Genomic DNA, 14,297 nt, shown 5'->3' with positions numbered 1-14,297 from the left:
AAACACAAACAATAACACACGACTTGATAATCTACTTTCTGAATTCCGTTAAAAACTTGAAATTAAAAAAAAATATTTCATATCTAGAAAGTATATAAATTAAACAAATTATGATTATTTACAATGCGTAGTTATTGTGCAAATAAGTGTTTTTGTTGCATGAAAGCGAAAAGTGAAGATGTTAGACATGGCACCAAGTTTCGTACAACGCCAGCGGCGGCGACGACATCTGGTCTGCTAGTACGGTCTGCGTAATAAATGTGTTTGCTGTTATAAATCCAGAGTATTATGTACATAGGCAACTAATACACAGGACACAACAAATAGTGTATTATACAAATGTCTACAAAATATGTTATAAAAATCCGAATAGATGTGATAGTTGCAAGTTAGAAAGAAATGCAGCAGGAAAAGCAAATGTGCAAACTAAAAAGCAATCATTCATACACTGTGATGGATAACAGTAATTGTGATGGATGGATTAGTAACACATCAGTACCTCTAACTTATGATCATAAATGTTACAAGTTTATTGCTCTATTTCATTTCTTAATAAACTCTTACTACAAATGCTCTAGTCTTATTTTTTATGTATCTAATGTGCATGAGATATCAGCCATGTCTCAATTGGTATTTTTGTTTTGATATCGTTGTTACTCTTTCGGCGTGATGCAGTTTCTAAGTGGTATTACAGTGTGTATAAATAATTAGGTTAGTTTACCTCAGGCCAGTAGGCGCAGAAGTTTCGGAGGCCAGGAAATTTCTGTCGGTCCATTCGTCCTCGTCGATTTCACGTGCGTCCGACAACTCAACGCTGATGCGCTCGGGCGTTGCGGGTAGCAGCGCGGGCGCGGGAGCGGAGACGGCAGCGGACGCGGTGGCGGGCGCCTGCGCGGGCCGAGGAGCGGGCCCGGCCGCGTCCAGCGCGCTGCAGCCCCAGTGTCGCGGGCACACGAGCCGGCTGCCGTAGCGCTCCGTCTTGTAGTTGCTGTGTCACTCAATTACTTTAGACTTCAACTAATATTGCGTTCATAACAGCATTATGTCATAACTCGACATCAAGCAGCGTCTAACGTGTCGAGCGAACGCTTTGTAGAGCCCGATGCCCATGATGTGGATTGAGCAAGTCAACAAAATATTGGAAGGGACTCGACAAGCCACAGCCCTTAAGTAATGGCTACGACCATGTATCAAGTGAGTGGCTACTGAAAGAGTGAGAACGGTTGAAACTTATGAACTCTTTTGTTCTATAGTTCATTTCCTTGATCATGTAGATCAAGAATACAGTAATTTTGATTTAAATTGATTACCTTAAAGGATTTTAGCTTTACTCTTAGTAAAAGTATTTTTAAAAAAATGTGCTAAAACTATTGCAACTCCCATCGCACTCTTGTATAGAAAATCTCTTACTGAATGTACGTTTCCTCAAATTAGGAAATCAGCTTATATTAAACCAATACACAAAAAAGGTTCTAAAATGGATGTATTAAACTACAGACCTATATCTAAGCTATGCCTAATAGCCAAAGTCTTTGAGAAGATAATACACACCCAGGTTTACGACTCATTAAAGAACTCCTTCCACCCATCTCAACATGGATTCCTCAAAGGGAGATCTACTGTATCCAATCTTATCTTGCTCAGTGAATTTCTGACAGAAGCCATGGACAATGGTAGCCAGGTAGATGTAGTATATACCGATTATAGCAAAGCCTTTGACCGAATAGACCATAAGACGCTTTTATCGAAAATTCAACTTTTCGGTATTGTCGGGGACTTGCATCGGTGGTTTTCATCTTATATTGACAGAAGGTCACAAGCTGTGGTAATCAGTAACTATATCTCGAGCTGGGTAACCATTCCCAGTGGGGTTCCGCAAGGTTCGTTACTTGGTCCTTTATTATTCACCATCTTTATAAATGATATTTCCACCTGCTTTCATAACACTCGCTTGCTCTGTTTTGCTGATGATATGAAGATATTTAATACCATTGCGACGCTTAGTGATGTTGAGAACCTTCAAGCTGACCTAGACCGACTGGACAACTATTGCCAAACCAATAAGCTTGATCTCAATCCATCCAAATGCTCTGTAGTGACTTTTACACGTAAATATAACAATATACCATCGGATTATAAATTAAAAAGTCAATCACTAACAAAAAACACTGTTGTGCGTGATCTTGGAGTTTTATATGACTCTAAACTGTTATTTGATGATCATATTGAACATATAGTCAAGAAAGCTTCAAGCGCCCTGGGATTTGTACAACGCACATGTGCTTCGTTCAAAAACATCAAAACATTTAAAATTCTTTACTGCACATTCGTACGCAGTATACTCGAATATGCTTCCCAGGTGTGGAACCCACAATACGACACATACATTAGACGAATTGAGAGGATACAATTAAAATTTATTAAGTATTTATGTTTTCGACTCAAAATTTATTTTAAATCAGATAACTATTATAATTTTTGCAAACGATTTCACATACTCCCTCTCTCCATGAGAAGAGAAATAGCAGATATATCTTTCCTCTTGAAAATTACTTCCAATTTAATTGACTGTCCCGAATTATTAACTTTAATAAAATTTAATACCCCTGTTAGCCTTTTGCGTTTCAATCCTCTTATACATACACCATTAGTTAAAACCAAATACAGGCAAAATTCCTACTTGTGGCGAGTGAGCAGTAACTTTAATAAACTCGATAAGCGAGTAGGCTTAGACCTATTCTGCACAAGCGTAGCATCGGCTAGACACATGTTGAGTAACGAATTCTTTCATTGAATTGTTAGAGCATAAGTATAAGTATGTAATATATCTATCACTATCGTTGACAGTATTAACTGAAGTGTTCGAAACTATTATAAACTAATATGTCGCTATCCGTGAGGACCTTTAATTGGCTTTTTGTCACTATTAGATTTTATTTAAAACTATTGTACGCTGTTGGTTTTCCTATATGAAATAAATAAATAAATAAAAATATAATAAGTATTAATAATTATAAATTTAACTCTAAGCCTAACACTGTTAAATCATAACTTACAAAATATTGGTTTAATAAATTATAATTTAAGTTTGACTTTACTCAAACTCCAACCGAATGTGTTGACTATTAATATTATTTTATGTTCGTGTCCTCAATTTATGTTCTTTAGTAGTTAAGAGTAAGAAACCCTTTTAAAATTTTAATTAAGTATTTCTTTGACTAGATTAAGCTAGTATAATAGAATTCTTCTTATATTATACTTCTAAGTTATTGTATTTTTCTTTAAAAGTGTATTGGTGTAAACTGTAAGATTTCCGAATAAAAAAAATAAAGTAATATTAATAATTTACAAATATAAGCAGAATTTTCAAATTGCTTTGTCATGCTTGCTTAAATGTTACTGCTCGTGGGGGCGACATGGGACGGGTTGTGACCTTCCCTAAAATATGGATGAGGGAGGCGATGGCTGGCTCATGCATCGTGCTCGTGATCGAGCGCTACTTGTGGTGGCAGGATGATCCTGTTACCAGAAAGCATCCTATTATAATAATAGTACTGACCCGGGCCGCAGCACGGCGCGGCACACGGCGCAGCGGAAGCAGGCGCGGTGCACGTGCAGCCCGTCCGCCGCCACCGCCTCGGCCGCGAACACGCGCCGCCCGCACGCCGCGCACGCGACATTATAATAATAGTACTGACCCGGGCCGCAGCACGGCGCGGCACACGGCGCAACGGAAGCAGGCGCGGTGCACGTGCAGCCCGTCCGCCGCCACCGCCTCGGCCGCGAACACGCGCCGCCCGCACGCCGCGCACGCGACATTATAATAATAGTACTGACCCGGGCCGCAGCACGGCGCGGCACACGGCGCAACGGAAGCAGGCGCGGTGCACGTGCAGCCCGTCCGCCGCCACCGCCTCGGCCGCGAACACGCGCCGCCCGCACGCCGCGCACGCGACATTATAATAATAGTACTGACCCGGGCCGCAGCACGGCGCGGCACACGGCGCAACGGAAGCAGGCGCGGTGCACGTGCAGCCCGTCCGCCGCCACCGCCTCGGCCGCGAACACGCGCCGCCCGCACGCCGCGCACGCGACATTATAATAATAGTACTGACCCGGGCCGCAGCACGGCGCGGCACACGGCGCAACGGAAGCAGGCGCGGTGCACGTGCAGCCCGTCCGCCGCCACCGCCTCGGCCGCGAACACGCGCCGCCCGCACGCCGCGCACGCGACATTATAATAATAGTACTGACCCGGGCCGCAGCACGGCGCGGCACACGGCGCAACGGAAGCAGGCGCGGTGCACGTGCAGCCCGTCCGCCGCCACCGCCTCGGCCGCGAACACGCGCCGCCCGCACGCCGCGCACGCGACATTATAATAATAGTACTGACCCGGGCCGCAGCACGGCGCGGCACACGGCGCAACGGAAGCAGGCGCGGTGCACGTGCAGCCCGTCCGCCGCCACCGCCTCGGCCGCGAACACGCGCCGCCCGCACGCCGCGCACGCGACATTATAATAATAGTACTGACCCGGGCCGCAGCACGGCGCGGCACACGGCGCAACGGAAGCAGGCGCGGTGCACGTGCAGCCCGTCCGCCGCCACCGCCTCGGCCGCGAACACGCGCCGCCCGCACGCCGCGCACGCGACATTATAATAATAGTACTGACCCGGGCCGCAGCACGGCGCGGCACACGGCGCAACGGAAGCAGGCGCGGTGCACGTGCAGCCCGTCCGCCGCCACCGCCTCGGCCGCGAACACGCGCCGCCCGCACGCCGCGCACGCGACATTATAATAATAGTACTGACCCGGGCCGCAGCACGGCGCGGCACACGGCGCAACGGAAGCAGGCGCGGTGCACGTGCAGCCCGTCCGCCGCCACCGCCTCGGCCGCGAACACGCGCCGCCCGCACGCCGCGCACGCGACATTATAATAATAGTACTGACCCGGGCCGCAGCACGGCGCGGCACACGGCGCAACGGAAGCAGGCGCGGTGCACGTGCAGCCCGTCCGCCGCCACCGCCTCGGCCGCGAACACGCGCCGCCCGCACGCCGCGCACGCGACATTATAATAATAGTACTGACCCGGGCCGCAGCACGGCGCGGCACACGGCGCAACGGAAGCAGGCGCGGTGCACGTGCAGCCCGTCCGCCGCCACCGCCTCGGCCGCGAACACGCGCCGCCCGCACGCCGCGCACGCCGCTCCCGCCACGCCCGCGCTCACCCCGCGCCACACGCGCCGCCCCTGCCCATGATAATAGTAACAGGTGCTCACTGTTCAGGTTCCCTTCATCATTTTGTAGTCTCTATCTGTCGGCCGTCAGTCTTAACCTTATTCGTTGCCGATCCCACATTCTATGTATAAAGTATACATACAAAGTACATTAGAAAGGGGACTGAACTTTTTTGGTCGCAGCTGTTACAGACATAAAATATAACGTAAAGACTTCTTATTTTATGATCAGCAATATAACCAAAAAGATTTACAGATGCTAAATATAAAAAAAAGTTTTTGTAATAAATGTGTTTTTTGTTGGAATCGTGCAATTAATAACATAAAATGGCTGATGAGGCAATTCGTTAGTCTACGGTACGACTAGGACTGTTATTCTGACCGTCAATGTAACAGCAGTTGACGGTTCTGTTTTTGGTTTCTTTGTCCAATATTAGGACAAGCAAAGGGTTCAAGCCCATACAGCCAGTTGGCGGTTCTTATTATCGCTTTGTATTTATAGTTTATACCCAAGTGAATGTGTTACTATTGCGTTATTCGTATTTTCGGTGATTTTTCTACAATTTGGACTGCATCACAGAACCTGAAGAATATTGCTTTCGCAAAATATTATCTATTTCATTTTATTTATTTTGCCTTTGAATATATTATTTTTAATATTTCTTTAATAAGTAGGTATGTACCAAAGAGAATGTTGTTTTAACTTGATCATGTTATGCATTCGCAATAAGTAAGTAGCAGATCATACACAGTTATGGATTTATTTTGTAATATGAAAACGTATTTATTGAATTTATTAGTCGTGAGCTCCTGTATAAATATATGCAAAACATTAGATCAAATAACACACTTTCATTAACACAACATAACTTTCGTTTAGTGCCCATATCTTGATTGTGTAACAATGAAACTAAAATTAAATAGTTTTAAACTGATATTTTTATCTAACTAATGACACAAATTTGAACACTAACGATTCATTAAAATTTGGGCTCAAAGATATATGGGAGATAGGCGGTCTCCTGTCCAGTATCATTTTTGAGAGGTTCAAGATGGCGGCCGCAACATTGCCAGTGTAGCAATATAATTATCATTATCGAAGATTCGTTCTGTTTAGTATTTAAATCAATCTAGAATATCACCGAATTCTAAAAGAAGCATTTGAAAAACTAGATAACTAATGCCATTTGGGTGAGGAACGCCACTAATTCGCCGATTGATAAATCGAATAATTTTATTAATAAACTTACATCTTCTTTTGTCTCCGTATTCGATGATGAAATGTTATTGTCCTCCTTCTTAACAAACTTAGTTGCTAAATTGGCGACCTAAAAATATAACGAGAATTATTAAATTAATTTTACATTAATTTAGTTGATTCCTAAGAGAGTGCATTCTGTAGTCAAGAGATGATGCTCAATTTGATGATAACATTCAAGTACATGAACCGCACTTTCTCCCAATTAATGCATCACTTCTAAATGATGTATCAATTTCACATATTGAACCCAGAAAACTATTGGATGTCTTGTTGAAAAAAGTTACGACTGACTAATCAATTTAATTTTAATGTAAGAGGAGGACACACACCAGAGGAATCACGGGAGCATTGGCAGCCTTTTAGAAGGGCTCTTTAGAAGGTACCCTTGTCGTATGGTCCTGGAATCACATTCAATACTTTTGTAGCATATTAAACTGTTGTTCAACATATTCTTTTACTTTTACGTGTTACAGTGTTACATTCGCACGCATCTTAAAATTTCACTCTCAAGATTTTTCATAACGCGCCTAAAGAAGTATAGCTTCAAAAATATTTTTTAGATAATTATGTAATAATTTTTAATTAACGATGTAAATAAATTATACATACCGACAACCTCAAATCAATAAATGCACTCAAAACAGTTTTATCACTAATATTCAATATATATAGATATACTAATAAATTATTAGTAAATACTATCACCGTCGTATATGAAATTGATTTAATAAAAACACCAAAATAATATTTATTTATTCACTGTTTAATTCTACTGTTACGAAACACGTGTTCTAAATATAAAAATACTAGAATATAGAACTTGATCATAGTTATCGATTTTCATGCCACCTAGAACTAACTTCACGATGTAGAATTCAGGTGTCGGTATGCGCGCGCATCCTAAAAATTCACTCTCATCATTTTTCTCCATCGCGCCAAAAGAAGTATAGCTTCAAAAAAACAAAGAACACATTTGCAAATGACTTTTCATAATACTTACCAGCTACATATTCATACTTAATAAATGAAGCTTTTGTGTCACATTTGTCACAAGTTATTGAGTTACAATTAAGCAAGGAACATCACACATAGTCTGTGGAATATCATACTCAATAAATTGGCAATGTTCGCTTCTCTAACACTTGTCCATCAGATTACATCGAAGGGACTTTAAAGTAAAGTATTAATCAATTTGCTCGCTGCCTATTTATTGTGCATTGTACCTTCTTTGTTCCATGAAGTGGGCGCCCAGAGTCTTTCATTTTCTGATCGAATTTGTGAAGAGTTTCATCGATTTCACCCCATTTCTCATCATTTGGATCGCCTTCTTTGAGTTTTCGTTGTCGACCCAAAAACTGTGAAATACATTTATGTTACCAACAAGACAATGTTGTCTATATAAGTATTGCACCTTGACAGAGTGTACTGAAATTGTTTTGTGAAATATTTCTGGGGCACTAACGATATTCTATACTTTAAATAAAAAGATAATTTAATTTTAAATTAACAAAATAATTACATTCTTAGCTGAGTTTTCATTCCATGCGATGATCCCCAGGTAACATTAATTTATCCACTTACATATTATTATGTTCATGTTTTGTCTTGTTATGTTTATGTTTTTACATATTATGTTATTATTCTGATGGGAATAACAGGAATCCTGTTTAAGTATTCTAATTTATTTCCCTTCGCTGTCGATATGCAGATATTCTTTTAAATAAAATCTGACCTTGATATGAACTTAAAAATAACCTTTGCTTTCTTTTAAAATGTCCTTTACATGTATGCAAATTGTTAGAATAATTTTACGTTCTTTCGCGTAACATCCAATAGATGGCGTTGTCCATATACATTGTAACATTAAAACACGCAAAGAATTGTCAAAGCATTATATCCGAGTATGTATGGTACAGGTTGGTTGGTTAGATCCCAGCGGAAACTCCATAGGGAGTGCCGCTTGCGCCTCTCTCTCCCCAAGAGAAGGTCGCCTTCGATGTAGGCTTAGAGGGCACCTGCCCAAAGCCAACTGCAGGTGGTGTTTAGTGGGTAGGCACCTAGGTTTTCACGTGTGTCCCACATAACCAACGCAGACTTAGGCTGCGTTGGTATGCATGAGCATTCACCACCTCCCTCCCGTCGTTATCCCGGAGGGTAGCCCTTGCTTGGGCGCAAAAAAAAAAAAGTTGGTTGGTTAGTTCTGGAATATCAGTGAATAAATAGTGTCAAGTTAAAGTGAGTGTGTTTCTTTATCGTAGTCCTACTGTGCAAAATAAACACATATGATGGAATCGATCAGCGGTATCACACTTATGGTGTTGAGGTGAAGTGGTCTATGTTCTGATAAATATAACTTTTATTGCAGACAGAGTTCATATATTTATAGAAGATATGTTTAGACCTTGTATCATGATAAATTTTACAGACACGGTGGAAAAAATTTAAGAATTAGAGGCAAGGCGAGCCTATCATTTACCCCACTACGATTCGACCACGTCACGCGTCCCTTGCTTCCAAATGTAATGCTGTGTCCAGATTTTAGAGTTATCATATTATCACGATGTGGCCACCCATTTAATGAAAAACTTTAATACAAATCGTTTCAATGTCAAGTATAATGACGTGTCAAACTATTTCTGGACACATCAATAATGCAGGTGATCATCATATCAAACATTTCATAAAAAAATATTATGAACAAGAAACTTAAATGAATTTATTTGTTAAATTAAACAATATTGTTTGCGCGTTAAAGTGTCGGTATAAACATAAGTTAATCTAATCTTCCTTGCCTAACGTGGGTAAATCCTAATTTCTTTGAAGTCTTCTCCAGACTGTACATCTATTAAAGCCAATCTAGTCGGCCGTATCATGAAATGATCAATTCTGAATTCCGGATCGGTGGCCACGACATGAGGACACCCGTCTTACTTGTTGTTTGTCCCACTTGGGAACTCTCTCTGCCGGGCGGGGCGCGGGCCGGCCGAGCCTGTTCTCGGTGATCTTCCTCTCGATCTCCTTCACGTTCCAGTCGCCGCGGTCTATCCTGCCCACCGAGCGCAGCAGGTCCTTGGGCTTGGAGGCCCGGGGCGGGGGCCCCGCGCCGCCCCCGGCCCCGCCTCCGCCGCCCGCCAGCTCGGCCGCCAGGCGGGCCACCCGCGCCCCCCCGCCCCCCGGGCTCCTGCCCCCGCCGCCCACCGCGCGACCCTCCTCCTGCCCGGGATCACACATTAAAATAATTAAATGAACTACCGGAACGACACTCTTCGATGTCTATAATTTGCGTCGCGCCACCGGGATTTCTATATAGTAGGAGGTAGAAGAGAGTCTTCGGTGGTAAATTAATAACATCAAAATATTTTCCGCCCGGGGGCGTCCCGGGTCGGCACTCGTCGGACGTCCCGGAGAATTTTACCCATCCAAAAAATATTTTCATCGGACATAATCACTAAACAACCTAGAAACGGAACGGAGGTCCGTAAATTACAGTAATCTGAAACGGGTGAACATCGGAGCCGATGTCGGTCCGCCGGGGAGTCCGGGGAGCGGGTCCGGGCCCAATGGACACGACCTATATAATGTGACGCTTCAATAAATAAGATACATGTAATATTTTACGGCTACGCATGCTTTTAGTATTATGAGACACGTCGTCGGGTATCGGGAGTGCGCCGCTCGGAGGCCGGTTAGTGGGCATGCAACACACGGCACACGGCACACGGGGCTCACGTGGTGCTGCAGCTTCTGCTCCAGCGAGCGCACGCGGTCGCCGAAGCGCGGCGCGCTGGCGCGGTACTCCTGCAGGCCGTGGTCGTGCTCCAGCGCCGCGCGCGCCGGGCTCGCTCGCTCCATGCTCAGCAGCCGCAGACTCTTCTCGAGTCGCTGGCGCGAGATCTGGCGCGCCGTCCGGCGCTTTCCGGCGCCACCCGTCGCCTCCACCTGTCCTCTCCTCCTCGCCATCAATTCCGACACGCGCCCCATTCGGGACGCCATCTCTCCAGCGTTCCGCCCGGGCGACGGGGTCACCCCCCGAGTCCCGGGGCCGACGTGTTTGGCGATAGCCTCGAATTTGTTTGCCAAATTTTGTATGCGACCGGCGTCTTTGTAATTCACTTTCTGATATTGCAAGCACGAATCAGAGTTCTTCCTGAAAGTCGAGCCCCGCATCGCGCTCGAGCGGTGCTCCGCCGACTCCTCCGAATGTGATCTGGCGTAAGCGTTCTGCTTCCTCTCGCATCTGCCGGTCGACGGCTTCGGGACGGTCGGTGAGACCAACGTGGTGTCAGTATCGCTAGAATCGGTGCGGGCTAAAGATATATTTACAAATTTAATGGTATCCGGATCGAGACCCTTCAAGTGTCGCGTGGGCTTAGCGAGTGATCCGGTTATGAAGAAGTTCGTTAAATTAGAAACTTTATTGTCATTGAGCTTGGTGGTGGAATTTCGTGTCACCGTCGGTTTCGGCGTCGGCGTATGTTCAAGGCGTCCCACGTCGTCGAGACGCAGCTTGTCGACCTGCTTGCGGACGTGTTCTGCGGTCGCGTTACTTACGTGGGGAGAGCGAGTCATGCGCCGCTTCTTCTTGTGGCTCGAATATGATTTGTCGATGTCAGCGGCGGCCGCTGCAGCATCTGTAAACCAGTATTAAATCTATTATATATATAAAATTGTATGTGGCAATAGGTACAAGGTTCCCATTGTGCACTATGGTGGTTGCAAGTCGATAATTATAAGGGTGTAAAAGATACGGGGGTTGAAAGATGTTAACTTTGAAAATGTGACTATTATTGATCTAAAATGGTCTGGATTGTTCAGGACATTTCTGGAATGTTCTAGAAAGCTTTAATATGTATACCAATGTTCTGATCGATCGAAAATGTTCTAGAAAATTCTAGAACAATCTAGAAAATTCTAGAACGATCTAGAAAATTCCAAAATGATCTGGGAAGTTCTAAAATGATATGGGAAGTTCTTATCTATTATATATATAAAATTGGAGGTGTGTGTCCCTATATTTCACCTTGCAGCCAAAACTACGCATCGCAGACCAAAAGTGTTTGTATGTGGCAATAGGTACAAGGTTCCCATTGTGCACTATGGTGGTTGCAAGTCGATAATTATAAGGGTGTAAAAGATACGGGGGTTGAAAGATGTTAACTTTGAAAATGTGACTATTATTGATCTAAAATGGTCTGGATTGTTCAGGAAATTTCTGGAATGTTCTAGAAAGCTTTAATATGTATACCAATGTTCTGATCGATCGAAAATGTTCTAGAAAATTCTAGAATGATCTAGAAAATTCTAGAACGATCTAGAAAATTCCAAAATGATCTGGGAAGTTCTAAAATGATATGGGAAGTTCTAAAATCGACGTTTAGATTCTGATCGAATGAGAATGTTCTAGAAAATTCTAGAATCATCCAGAAATGTTTAGAATGATCTGGGAAATTCTGGAATGATGTAGGGAGTTCTAAAATCTACGTTTAGATTCTGATTAAATAAGAATGTTCTAGAAAATTCTAAAATGATCTGGGAAGTTCTAAAATCTACATTTAGATTCTAATCGAATGAGAATGTTCTAGAAAATTCTAGAATGATCCAGAAATGTCTAGAATGATCTGGAAAATTCTAGAATTATATAAAGAGTTCTAAAATCTACGTTTAGATTCTGATTGAATAAAAATGATTTAGAAAATTCTAGAATGATCTAGAAATTTATCGAATAATCTAGAACATCCAAAAATAATTTGGATATCTTTGGAATGTATTCCAAGGCTCTGATTGATCAAATATATTTGAAATGTTCGAAAAAATTCTAGAATCACCTAGAAATTTCTAGAATGACCTAGAATATTCCAGAATGTTTTAGAAATGATTTATATGCCAGGTTTTGAACGATTAAGAATGTTCTAGATTGTATGCTAATTTTCTGATCAATATAGAATGTTCTGGAATTTCCTCCAATGATCTAGAAAGCTCCAAAATGTATCTCAACTTTTTGATAGATTAGAAATATAATGGATCGTTCTAGAAACTTTTAAAATTTCTTGAGATACTTAAAAGTCGAAATTATTAGAACAATCCGCAAAATTTGGTCGGTAGTGGGGATAATTTTTGCGACTATATAAGCCGAAATGTCAAACCCGTGCTTCAGTCGATTTTTATAAGAATTGTATAACGAAAAAATAAATATTAAAAATTAAATAATCATAAATAACAGCGTATAGTGTTTTTTAAAGTGAAGAATCAAAAGTTTTAACGTGCAGTGTAATACACAATATTATTTCTTTTTTTTTTAGTTTTTTTTATTTTAGTGCAGTGTGAAAAAGGTAAAAAAAAATTAAAATATTACTAACGATGCCGAAACGTAAATGCGTATTCTCACGTTCTCGAATTGTATCGAAAAGGCAAAAAATGTCACGGAGAAATGAAACTACAGACGAAAGAGAACAACGTCTCACATTACTTCGAGAAAATTATCATCAAAGTCGAAATAATCAGACTGAAGAGCAGCTTAATGATTCTAAAGAAACGGACCGAATCAGAAAAAGATTGCAAAGAAAAAGAAAGACAAATGAACAGGCAGATGATAGAAGAATACAAAATGCAATAAGAATGCGTGATCTTCGACTAAATGAACAAATGGAGGCTCAAGTTTCTAAAACAACTGTATAATCTGTTCGTCAAAAACGTCGGGAAAAATACAGTCTTGAACAAGAGGCGTTTCATTATAATCCTACTAGAAATTATTTTGAACATTCAAGTATAGTGATCGGAAGAATGAAAGAAGTATGCAAATTTTGTGAAGCTAAAAAATTCAAAGGAGAAACGCAAAGTATATGCTGTTCAATAGCAAAATTAAATTACCAGAGTTAAAATCACTGCCACCGGAATTTCTAGAATATATGAAAGGAGAAACACAAAATTCTAAAGAATTCTTACAACAAATTAGAAATTACAATGCATCCTTTCAAATGACTTAATTTGGAGCAACTGCAGTAATTGAAGAAAAAGGATTTAATCCAGTATTTAAAATACAGGGACAAGTATATCATAAAATTGGATCATTATTGTCACTCCCAAACAATACTCCGAAGTTTTTACAAATTTACTTTGTAGGAAATGAAGAAGACGAACTGGATCAGGCTTTCAAATTTTACAGAATTGCGTCGAGATATAATTCTTCATTTACAGCGCTTTCTACATGAAAATAATGAGTTGATAAAGATATTTAAGACTGCGATGGAAAAATTGGTTTCGGATAATTATAAAATAATAATTCGGGCAGATAAAAAGCCAAGTGGCGAACACGAAAGACGATTTAATGCACCTCAAGTAAATGAAATAGCCGTAGTTATGGTGGACAATGAAAGTAGTTATAGGGATATTGTGGTACAACGAAGAAGTAATAAGTTGGAACGCATCGCTGAAACTCATCACATGTATGACGCCTTACAGTAACCACTAATATTTTGTCATGGTGAAGACGGTTACCATTTTAATATTCAGCATGTTGATCCACAAACAAATAGCCCTACAAACAAAAAAGTTTCTTCCAAGGAATTTTACGCATATCGGATAATGGAGAGAGTGAATAAATACAATCATATACTCAATTGTCGGAAATTGTTTTTACAGTTTATTGTTGATATGCAAGCAAAAATAGAAGCAGAAAGATTGTTATTTATTCGTCTAAATCAAAATAAATTACAAACGGATGAATATATTCACTTACGAGATGCGGTAGCCAATGATGGGGATGTTGAAAATTTGGGACGATTAGTAATTTTGCCTTCTAC

At 41.7% G+C, this 14,297-nt stretch overlaps 2 protein-coding genes across 2 annotated transcripts in view; both read right to left on the bottom strand.

Annotated features, from left to right (window-relative positions):
• LOC126978884 (uncharacterized) overlaps positions 1 to 7,419 on the bottom strand; it is a 35,172-nt gene extending 27,753 nt beyond the window's left edge. Inside the window, exons 1-4 of the mRNA XM_050827998.1 lie at positions 7,411 to 7,419; positions 6,488 to 6,565; positions 3,560 to 3,693; positions 722 to 988 (exon numbers count right to left, since the gene is read on the bottom strand). Coding sequence (XP_050683955.1) covers positions 722 to 988; positions 3,560 to 3,693; positions 6,488 to 6,565; positions 7,411 to 7,419 — 488 coding nt within the window. The remainder of the gene's footprint in view (positions 1 to 721; positions 989 to 3,559; positions 3,694 to 6,487; positions 6,566 to 7,410) is intronic.
• A 2,353-nt stretch (positions 7,420 to 9,772) lies between these two features.
• LOC126978528 (protein-methionine sulfoxide oxidase mical3a-like) overlaps positions 9,773 to 14,297 on the bottom strand; it is a 38,425-nt gene continuing 33,900 nt past the window's right edge. Inside the window, exon 14 of the mRNA XM_050827438.1 lies at positions 9,773 to 11,129. Coding sequence (XP_050683395.1) covers positions 10,087 to 11,129 — 1,043 coding nt within the window. The 3' untranslated portion in view covers positions 9,773 to 10,086. The remainder of the gene's footprint in view (positions 11,130 to 14,297) is intronic.

This window comes from Leptidea sinapis, chromosome Z, assembly GCF_905404315.1.
Source record: "Leptidea sinapis chromosome Z, ilLepSina1.1, whole genome shotgun sequence".
In the NCBI taxonomy this organism is placed as follows: domain Eukaryota; kingdom Metazoa; phylum Arthropoda; class Insecta; order Lepidoptera; family Pieridae; genus Leptidea; species Leptidea sinapis.
Note: the sequence above shows the minus strand (reverse complement) of the source record. Positions and strands in the feature narration are given on the sequence as shown.